At 39.6% G+C, this 10,386-nt stretch overlaps 2 protein-coding genes across 2 annotated transcripts in view; one reads left to right on the top strand and one right to left on the bottom strand.

The window, feature by feature from the left end:
* The first annotated feature begins 468 nt into the window (after positions 1-468).
* Positions 469-4,082, top strand: LOC101291297 (ethylene receptor-like). The gene is made up of 6 exons (XM_004290773.1): positions 469-619; positions 1,082-1,996; positions 2,180-2,548; positions 2,635-2,901; positions 3,174-3,301; positions 3,456-4,082. Exons 2-6 carry the CDS (start codon positions 1,100-1,102, stop codon positions 3,694-3,696), a joined length of 1,902 nt encoding a protein of 633 aa, XP_004290821.1. The 5' UTR covers positions 469-619; positions 1,082-1,099; the 3' UTR covers positions 3,697-4,082.
* A 62-nt stretch (positions 4,083-4,144) lies between these two features.
* The window catches only part of LOC101314240 (GTP pyrophosphokinase-like), a 35,489-nt gene continuing 29,247 nt past the window's right edge, over positions 4,145-10,386 (bottom strand). The window contains exons 24-27 of the mRNA XM_004290766.1: positions 6,980-6,987; positions 4,691-4,963; positions 4,485-4,534; positions 4,145-4,378 (exon numbers count right to left, since the gene is read on the bottom strand). Of these exons, the coding sequence (XP_004290814.1) occupies positions 4,354-4,378; positions 4,485-4,534; positions 4,691-4,963; positions 6,980-6,987 (356 nt within the window). The 3' untranslated portion in view covers positions 4,145-4,353. The remainder of the gene's footprint in view (positions 4,379-4,484; positions 4,535-4,690; positions 4,964-6,979; positions 6,988-10,386) is intronic.

Here is a 10,386-nt window from a genome sequence, read left to right as displayed (position 1 = left end):
AACTATCAAGTATTAACCCTAGCTAAGTCATGACAAAACAGTAGTTTATACTTTATAGACTGGTGCTTAATCTGTGTTCTTCTTTTTCTTTTCTTTTAAAAAAAAAAAAAAGAAACATAACCCTATCTTCATTTACAAGTAGGTGGCAGCTGGAAGATGGCCATCATACAATGCACCTTCCCCACTCTTGAATTTGTGTGATAGATTAAGAGAACCTACCAGTACCAATATTTCCCATCTCTTTCATGGACTGTGATCCTTCCCTAACTTATGTCATATTAAACATTTGATTAGAAACTCCAAATCACTAATCAAATCTTATAACTTCTCAAATCTGGACATATTTGAAGCCATTTTCTTGAACAATAAAGTTTTGGAGAAAAAAGTAATAAATAAATGCAAATCTTAAATGGGTCTTTCTCACGTGTAAAGGACTACCCTTGTGTTCTCTCATTCGTGCGTCCCCTTCCTTGTCTGTGACTTGGCTTTTTGGCTCCCTCCACTAGTCTTCTTCTTCTTCTTATTATGTCTTCTCTGGTTCTGAAATGGGTTGGAAGCCTCTGAAGCTCTGCTAGTGATCTTTCACCCTTCACTCTCTCTTATCAAAGCTTCAAGCCTGGTAATGATAGCTAAAGTTTCTATCTTTCTTGGTTATATTCAGTGATTTGCTTTTGAATCGAGTATAGATTTGTTCAAACTTGAGCATTGTGAATTTACACCCAGAAAAAACTAAAGATCCTTGCTTTTTTGTCTGAAAGGTTAGAACTTTGATGAAATGAGATTCTAGATTTCAGCTACACCCCAAATTGGGTCATGTCGGATTGATCAACTGATAATATCTGTTGTTGTTTGTGGTTCATTAAGATTTGATACAGTATTTACTAGTTAGATAATAATTCGAGTCTAAACTTGTTTGCCACCTTAAGCATTGTACAGAAAATTATAGATTTTTGCTTCTTTCGGAGAAGTTAAGGCTATTTCTCACCAAAAAAAAAAAAGGCTATGATGAAATGAAACCAAATTGGGTTATGTCAGTTTGACTAACTTAATCATTTTTTGTTGTTGCTTGTGATTCATTAAGGTTTAAGACAGTAGCTGCATGATGGAGTCATGTGATTGTGTTGAGGCACAATGGCCCCCTGATGAACTTCTGGTGAAGTATCAGTACATATCGGATGTGTTTATTGCGTTGGCGTATTTCTCGATTCCATTGGAGCTCATATACTTTGTGCAGAAATCTGCTTTCTTCCCATATAGATGGGTGCTTATGCAGTTTGGTGCTTTCATTGTGCTTTGTGGCGCAACGCATTTCATAAATGTGTGGACATTCTCTATGCACACCAAAACTGTTGCCATCGTGATGACTATTGCAAAGGTCTCCTGTGCTGTTGTGTCGTGTGCAACGGCGTTGATGCTTGTTCACATTATTCCGGATTTGTTGTCTGTCAAGACCCGGGAGATCTTTCTCAAGAATAAGGCTGAAGAGCTTGACAGAGAGATGGGTCTTATTCTAACTCAGGAAGAAACAGGAAGGCATGTTAGAATGCTGACACATGAGATTAGAAGCACACTTGACAGAGACACTATACTGAAAACCACTCTTGTTGAGCTGGGAAGGACTTTAGGCCTTGAGGAATGCGCTTTGTGGATGCCATGCAGGAGCGGGATGAACCTTCAACTTTCTCATACTCTCAACTATGACGCCCAAATTGGGTCTACTGTGCCATTTAGCCTTCCTATAGTTAATGAAGTTTTCAAGAGCTCTCGAGCAATGCGTATACCATATACCTGCCCCTTGGCCCGGATCAGACCACTTGTGGGAAGGTATATGCAACCTGAGATTGTCGCTCTGCGTGTACCGCTGTTGGATCATTCAAATTTCCAAATGAACGACTGGCCTGATGTCTATGCCATCATGGTTCTGATTCTACCAACAGATAGCACTAGAAAGTGGCGAGACCATGAACTTGAACTGGTTGATGTTGTTGCAGATCAGGTACTTAATTGTTAACCTGTTCCTTTTCACTTGTTGCCTCATTGTCATAATAATTACCCATTTGGCTTGGTCCATAGGTTTTCTTATTCTCTTTTTTTTTCGTTTTTTTTTTTTTTTTTTTTTCTTAAGAAAATGTACTTTTATTGTTTATCTCATCAATTGATAGGATAACTATTAATACAGGTAGCTGTTGCTCTTTCACATGCTGCTATTGTTGAAGAGTCCATGCGAGCCAGTGATCAGCTTGTGGAGCAGAATGTTGCTTTAGATTTGGCCCGGAGAGAAGCAGAGCTGGCAATCCGTGCTCGCAATGATTTCCTTGCTGTCCTGAACCATGAAATGAGGACACCAATGCATGCAATAATTGCATTGTCTTCACTTCTCTTAGAAACAGAACTAACACCAGACCATAGGGTTATGATAGAATCGGTACTAAAGAATAGCAACCTTTTGGAAACGCTTATTAATGATGTTCTAGATCTTTCTAGACTTGAAGATGGCAGCCTAGACTTGGACATTGGAAAGTTTAACCTTCATGGAGTTTTCAGAGAGGTAAGTTTTATGGTTTTGGCTTCATATACATCCTGAAAAGAAATTCATTTATGTGGACTTACATCAGGCATGTCTCCAAATTTTAGGCAATCGATCTGATAAAGCCTATTGCTACTGTGAAGAAGTTATCCATGAGTTTGATTCTGGCCCCGGATGTGCCTGTATGTGCTGTTGGGGATGAGAACCGGCTTATGCAAACTATCTTAAATGTTGCTGGTAATGCTGTCAAATTTACAAAGGATGGTTATGTTTCAGTTATAGCATCTATTGCAAGACCAGAATCTTCAAGAGATTGGCGACCACCTGAATTTTATCCAGCGCCAAGTGACGGCCATTTTTACTTACGAGTTCAGGTCAGTGTATTCAATATTTTGTACACCTACTGCATCCCATCTCTTTGCATTTTGACACTGGGGTCTGAGCATCTTTCAGTCTTCTGTAATCTATGGACAAGTGCATCTTTGTGGTTGCAGGGTGTAGACTTTTTAGCTCGACAATCATGTACTGTGATCCAATGTTATCTCGAAATCTAAAGCAAAGAAGCCACTACATTACCTGCATGTTGCATGCTAATAGTATTTTGTTTTTCCTTCTATGACTTACTCATATTTTCCTATGGCTACAGGTCAAGGATTCTGGCAGTGGTATTCTTCCCCAAGATATTCCTCGTATTTTCACCAAGTTTACTCAGCCCAGAAATGGATCCAATCGAGTAAATGATGGTGCAGGACTTGGACTTGCCATTTGCAAAAGGTAGAATTCAAACTTCCTCCGCTTTCCACGATTTCCACCAAGTCTACCGAAACTATTTAGTCCATGAACTAATATTCGTGCTATGAAGTTGGGTTGTAGCCTCTGCTATGTTGCCTGTTCATTAACATGACACCTTTCTAATTGATTGTATTAGGTTTGTGAATACCATGGGAGGTCATATTTGGATCGAGAGTGAGGGCATTGACAAGGGAACTCTTGTTGTATTTATCGTCAAACTCGCGATATGTGACAGTTGCAGTACAACAATAGCACATCAAACAGTACCTAAAGGAGAGGCAAATCACGGAAGTGCAGATCTCATTGGATACAAACCAGCTTTTAGAGATGGTTATGGTTTAGCTTCAACAAATGCACGTTATCAAAGAAGTCTTTGAGTGCAGTAACTGTAAGTGTTGTGCCAAAAGAACACAAATTTTTCCAGAGTATGGAATGGAGATTTAGAATTTAGTTCATGCTAGTAGAAAATTGCGTTTTCTGCTATCATTTGGACGGTCGCATACTTTATTTTGTCAAGAGGATGGCTGCGTATTGCATCTAAGTCGTTTCAGCGAAAAATTTTCAGTGTTCAAAACTGAATCAAAAGCAAGGCACTTTCCGGTAACAGGCAATCATCAATGAAATCGACTAAACCTACACAAGTTGCTCATCTCAAGTCCAACATATATTGATTAGGGGGCTTCATTTCTAAAGTTCTAATTCTATTTCCGGTTGTTACTGTAAAGTTCAGTGAGGTCTGAAACATTTCAACACGATGTTATATCACTAAGAACATAGCTAATTTGAATACAACACTTCAAATTAGGAAACTCATAATATAGCAGATCAAGTGCAAAAACCAAAATATAGATAACAAAACATACGAAACTTCATACAAAGTACAAAGATTCTGAAACTTCTTTCAACTACAAAGCAAAGTAATTTGGTCCAAAACAAACAAAGATGCTGGTTTTTTAAAACTAGCCTATCAAAACAACTTGAAGTACATGGACCATCAACAGCAATCCATCTATCAGTTATCTTCATAGGAAGACTTAGTTCCTGGATCGCTTAGTTGCCCTGCAAGCAAGTAAAATAGAATGTTAGGTAAAACTAAATAAAAAATAATATTTGAGAACAATAAGCCTGACAAAACAAATTGTAGAAAGAAAATGTGTGAACTTACTGTGCGGGTTCAGCAGCGGGAGCAGCCACTGGTGCTCTTTCTCCAGGTCCCTAAACACAACATAGAAGTACAAGCAATGTAAGAACATAAATTGTATAATTATATTGCAAATGGACAATACTGTGAACTAGTCCTTCTCTATGACAAAGTTTATTAAGTCTAGTAAAGCAAATGCAGAAGTATTTGAATGATTATTTCAACAATACCTGAGCCAAACGTTCTTCCCTCCTAGCATTTTTCCTCTCCCTGCTAGCCTTGTTCTTGGCCCTCTTGGCCTCAAACTGGTCAGACAAAGTCTTCTCTCTTGCCTTCTCGGCCTTTGACTTGTGGATGCTCTCCATGAGCACTCTCTTGTTTTTGAAAACGTTACCCTTGACCTTCATGTACATGTCATGGTACATGTGCTTGTCAATCTTCTTTGCCTCACGGTACTTGCGAAGCAACCTCCTGAGGACACGCATCCTGCGCATCCAGAGGATCTTGGTTGGAAGCCTTGCCTCCCTGGTACCCTTACGCTTACCTAAAATAATCAGAAACCACACATTAAAATTTCACTTACTACAGCTCCAAGCACAGCAGAAATGTAAAGCACAAAACTTCACTGACCGAAGACAAAAACAATGTCCAACTCTCATTCAATCAACATACCGTATCCAGAGTGACGCCCCTTCCTCTTGGCCTCCTTCATACGACGTGCACGTGAGCGCGAATGAATCTTAGTGGGCTTCCTGATGATGAACCCATCCTTGACCAACTTCCTTATGTTTTGGCCTGCATTTGACAATCCAGATCATCATTAAGCAAGCAACACCACAATAAATTTCTGACAAAACATTCTCATGGGAATTCAGAAGTAGCTCAAAAGTCGCAATTGCACATGAAACATAGATACACATGAACAGTTCAATACAACTACAACATCAAAGCTCTATAACATTGAATACACTTCTTTAGCTAAACATATACTTCAGAGTTCAGATATTTCCATAAACACACGAGACGCGATTCGGTACTAAATTAAAGAGCAAACAGAGGCTATACATCAAAATTAAACTCCGATATAGATTACCACGGTCATACAAACAAACCAAATCATGTTTTACTATAAACACATACAGATCCTAACCCTAGCCACAACGAAACAGCCAGAGATGCTTTACAATCTACAGAACAACGCTCAAAACCCTAAGCCTTCCTCTTACTACGTCTCATCAATATATCAACATCAATACCAAACAGCTCACAGAATCAAACAGATCTTGAAGAAGAACAGATGAAAATGAAAGCAGCAGACTAGAGAGAGAGAGAGCTTACGAGAGTTGGCCATGGAGATGTCGCTGACTTCATTGGGGTCAAGCCAGACCTTTCCTTGACCACACTTGAGGACGCTGGCGGCGAGCCGCTTCTGGAGCTTCAACGAAACCATGTCTTCAACTCCTCCTGAGTCTTGTTCAGAGCAGCAGCTGCAGCTATAGGAGAGGCTAAGAGCTTTGTGGAAGAGACGCCTTTATATGCCGCTCCGAGTTTGTGGTTTATACCCTAGTAGGGTTTCGCTTTTGGGTTGGCATTTTTATTAGCTGGCTTGCAAAGCCCAATGTCAATTGGGCCTGACCTAATCCAAAATTCTAATTTCTTTTTTTCTCATCATTTGGTCTTTGGCTTCATTGTATAATAATTTTGACCCTATGCATCTTCTTGCATATCAAGACATCAAAGTCCACATTTTTCTAGTTGATTTCAATCTTGGGGGCCAAGTTTACGTGCTGCCTAAGCTTGTATATTTGGTGTGATGCTTGCATTATAGTTTAGATGAATTCTTCATGTTAAGCTAGTTCATGGGTTACGACATGTTAGCTAGTTCATGAGTTACTACATGAGTCACGACTGATTTAAACAAAAATTTGATGTATTAGACTTATTAGAGCAAATGCACATATTTTATGTGGGTTAGACCAATTTTCAACCCGAGTTGATACACTATTTATCAACATCAGTATTTGGTCTTTAGTTCGATAATACAATAATAAGATCAATTAATATTTACATGGTATAAAAATGATTTTTGAATGATAAAGAATTATTTTTGTTCTCACATGTGACAACTTTTGCACATGGAGAGTGGTTGTTTCTCTTTGGCAGACAAGAAAATGGGTCAATCCTCAATTACCCTAGACCAATACATGGGTTGAGGATTAACCCAACTACGTGGGTCTCACATGGACCCCATCTCTAACCCAGACCAATTCTTTACCGGTGGATGTTGTTTTTGATCCTTTCCTTCATCCAACCCTGTTTTTTAGTCTATTGTTGCATATGCTCTTAAGTGAAAAGTGAGAGTGTAGAACATTTTGATGGAATTAGGTACTTCCTATGTTCAACGGACACTCCACACCCCTAGAGTGTCGGACACTCTGACACGGCAAAATACGTGTCTGACACGCCACGTGGCATGCCCGAAAAAGTTGACTTTTCGGACACGTCTTGGACACGTTGACCTCGGCCCCTACACGGCATTGCGACACGCCACATCAGCGTTTCAGACTTAAAAAAAATTAAAAAAAAGGTAAATTTTCTATTTGTTTTATATTAGATCAATTATGGAATAACAAATTTGGATGGATTATGGATATGATAATTATATTAGTTCATCTTCTTGTCTATTAGGTGCTACTATGCTAGAGAGCTAGTTGATGATGAGATGGAGTTTTGAAGATGAGAGGTAAATTTTCTATTCATTTTATATTAGATCAATTATGGAATAACAAGTTTGGATGGATTATGGATATGATAATTATATTAGTTAATATTCTTGTCTATTAGGTGTTACTGTGCTAGAGATTGCCCTGTTTGAAAACAAGCTACTGCTCAAGTTTGTTTTTCTTTAATGTTATGTTTTAGGTGCTAAAGGTCTGCTTTAATGTTATTAGTTATGCACTTGACTTATTTCTTATGGTTATAAAATAGATTGAATTTAGAACTTTATTTGGTAATGTAATGAACTTCTTTCATATTTTAGTATATTTTGTATTTATTAAAAATACATAAATATATAATTTTGTTTGCCGTGTCGAAAACTCAGTTTTTGAGTTTTGCAGTGCCACCGTGTCGTGCCGTGTCATGTTGCCGTGTCCATGTCCGTGCAACTTAGGGTACTTCTTATGGACTAGATGGTTATTTTTTAGATAGATCGAGTACAACCAACTCATATGTTTATTAGACTATATATCTAGCTATTTCAACATACACACTTCACACATATCTAGCTAGAGAGCGATTCATTATCTTCGTATATGTCAGTGTAATCTGTGAGGACGGGCACTCCAACTTAACTGCCCAAAATCCAGTGAAAGTTGTGGAGAGTTCATCATCATCGACATAGGTAACACGTATCTCACTATTAACAACACTCATTTTGCATTGCTAAAAATGCTCTACGATGCATAAATATATATATCGATTATACATTAAGGGTGATTATTTAGTCGGAGCAAAAGTTTTCGCCGTTCTAGGGTTTCCCCTAGGGATCTCGCGATGCCGCCGACGAGTTATGGAGCGGCTATCTGCCCCTGGAAATTTTTGGGAGGCCTGGATTCGGCTTCGCAACCCCCTCCATCTGCCCCTAGAGTTCGCACTTTTGCTGCTGTTCTCTCCAACTCAACTGAGCCTGCTATTTCTCTAAGCCAATTATCGCCTCCTGTGGTTCGTGGGGATAAGATTTATGTGAAGATCAATGAATCATTATATCAGGAACAATTGAAAGAGTTCAAAACTAATCTCATTGGTCGTCTACTGCTGCGTAAGGGTTCTAAACCACTGAGGACTGATGCCCTAAAAAGCTTGTTAGCTGCTCTATGGCAGCCTTTAGAACCATGGCGTCTGGTGCCTCTTGGCAAAGGATATTTTGACATTCACTTTTCCACGGAAGAGGATCTGCGCAGGGTATGGGGTGGTGGTACTTGCACTCTTCCTGATGGCATTTTTCGTTTAACTCAATGGAAACCAGACTTTGTTCCAGGAGACACCCTTCCGCAAACTCACGCTCAACTTTGGGTAAGATTTTATGGTCTGAGCCAAGATTATTGGCATCAACAACATCTGATGGAGATTGCTCGGGGTGTTGGTACTCCATTGCAAATTGACAAATCTACTAAAGAACGACAGTTTGGGTATTTTGCTCGTGTATTGGTAGATGTTGATCTTGCTGGTGACTTACCACCTTCTTTGATGGTTGAAAGGGAATCTCATTGTTTTTCGATTGACGTTGTATATGAGAACATGTGTACTCATTGTGGGAAGGCGGGTCATATGGCAGATCATTGTAGGCACTTGAAGCCGGTACAGGAAAAAAAGCTTGTTGAGAAGTCTTCTCGCATTGTACATCAAGAGTACCGTCCGAAAGCTGTCATAAACAATCTGCCAAAAGTTAATCATGTTGTACAACGTTCCTCTGAGGTAGCAGACCAAGAACACATTGCAGAGGTTGAGGTTACTAATGAACCTGTAATACAGGGAACGGTTGATAAGAGTGGACTTTAAGACAATTTGAATGAGAACGGTCATCCCAATCAACAGTTGGTCAATGTTTTTGATCACAATGGGCAGCGGGTCCTTGACCATGTACAATCTCCAGTGGCTGCACAACTTAACTCCAATGTGGAGAAAAGCATATCTAATAGTCATGAGGTTCATACTGGAGAGTCATTCCATACCGTGGAGGATCTTGCAATTGTAGCTTTTGTGAATAATGTTGTGGAAGGTGCAGCTTCTGAGTGCATTGAGCGTATTGCTGATCAAGTGATGATAGAAAATGACAACTCCGTTGATGGAGTGGTAGAAGATGTGGACTCTGATGATTGTTTTGATGGTTATGATGTGGACAAAAATACTCCAAGTCGATCTTGGAAGGACAATACGAATGAAGATTGTGATACTAATGTTCTTACAAACCCGCCTCCGGGTTTTGGTCCACAAGATTTGAGGGTAGCCGTAGAGGTGGATGCAGTGGCACGACATGTTAATGGGGAAGACCTTGACGGTTTTATTCCTGTCTTGACAAAGTCACAACAAAAAGCTCAAGCAAAACAGAAAATGGCTGTGACTTCTAGCACCAGGAGTACTCCTTACCCCTCCCGGGTTCGTCAAAAGCCCCAAAAACTCCAATGAAGCTCCTTTCTTGGAATATAAGGGGAATTGGTAACTCTGATTCCCGTAATGAACTTTCAAATATTTGTCGTCAGTATCATCCAGATTTGGTATGTATTTCAGAACCGATGATTTCCTTTGATATAATTCCCTCTTCTTATTGGGTTTCTTTGAATTTGCGCCTTATTTCTATGAATGAAAGAGGTTCTCTTATTCCCAATATGTGGCTCCTGGGGGCACCACATATAGTTGCTTCAATAATTCTTTTGTCTGAGCAACAGATTACCATCCAGCTTGATATGGAAGGGGTGACATCTCAACTCTCTTTTATTTATGCGGCTACAACAGCTCGGAAACGTAAAAGTCTTTGGTCCGAATTATTGCAACTTCGGCAGAGTACTCTAGTTGCATGGATGGCAATTGGGGATTTCAACTCAGTTTTGGGTGCACATGAGTGCATGGGTGGGCAGCTGCCTATTCGTTCATCTTGTGAGGATTTTAGAAGTGTCACAGAACTTTGCAATTTCGCTCATATGGATACTACAGGGGCATTCTATACTTGGGCTAGAGGTCGTGGGAGCAATCATATTGAACGTCGCCTTGATCGCGCATTATGTGATACTTGCTGGAATGATTCATGGCAAGAGTCAAGTTGTATTGCTATTCCCCGAGTGGTTTCAGATCATAATGCTCTTTTGTTCTCGGCTAAAAAATCTTGTATTGGGGGACCGAAGCCTTTCAAGTTTCAATCAATGTGGCT

The sequence above is a fragment of the Fragaria vesca genome, linkage group LG2 (genome assembly GCF_000184155.1).
Source record: "Fragaria vesca subsp. vesca linkage group LG2, FraVesHawaii_1.0, whole genome shotgun sequence".
Classification (NCBI taxonomy): Eukaryota; Viridiplantae; Streptophyta; class Magnoliopsida; order Rosales; family Rosaceae; genus Fragaria; species Fragaria vesca.
The sequence above is the reverse complement of the archived record's forward strand: the minus strand, read 5'-3'. Positions and strand labels throughout refer to the sequence as shown.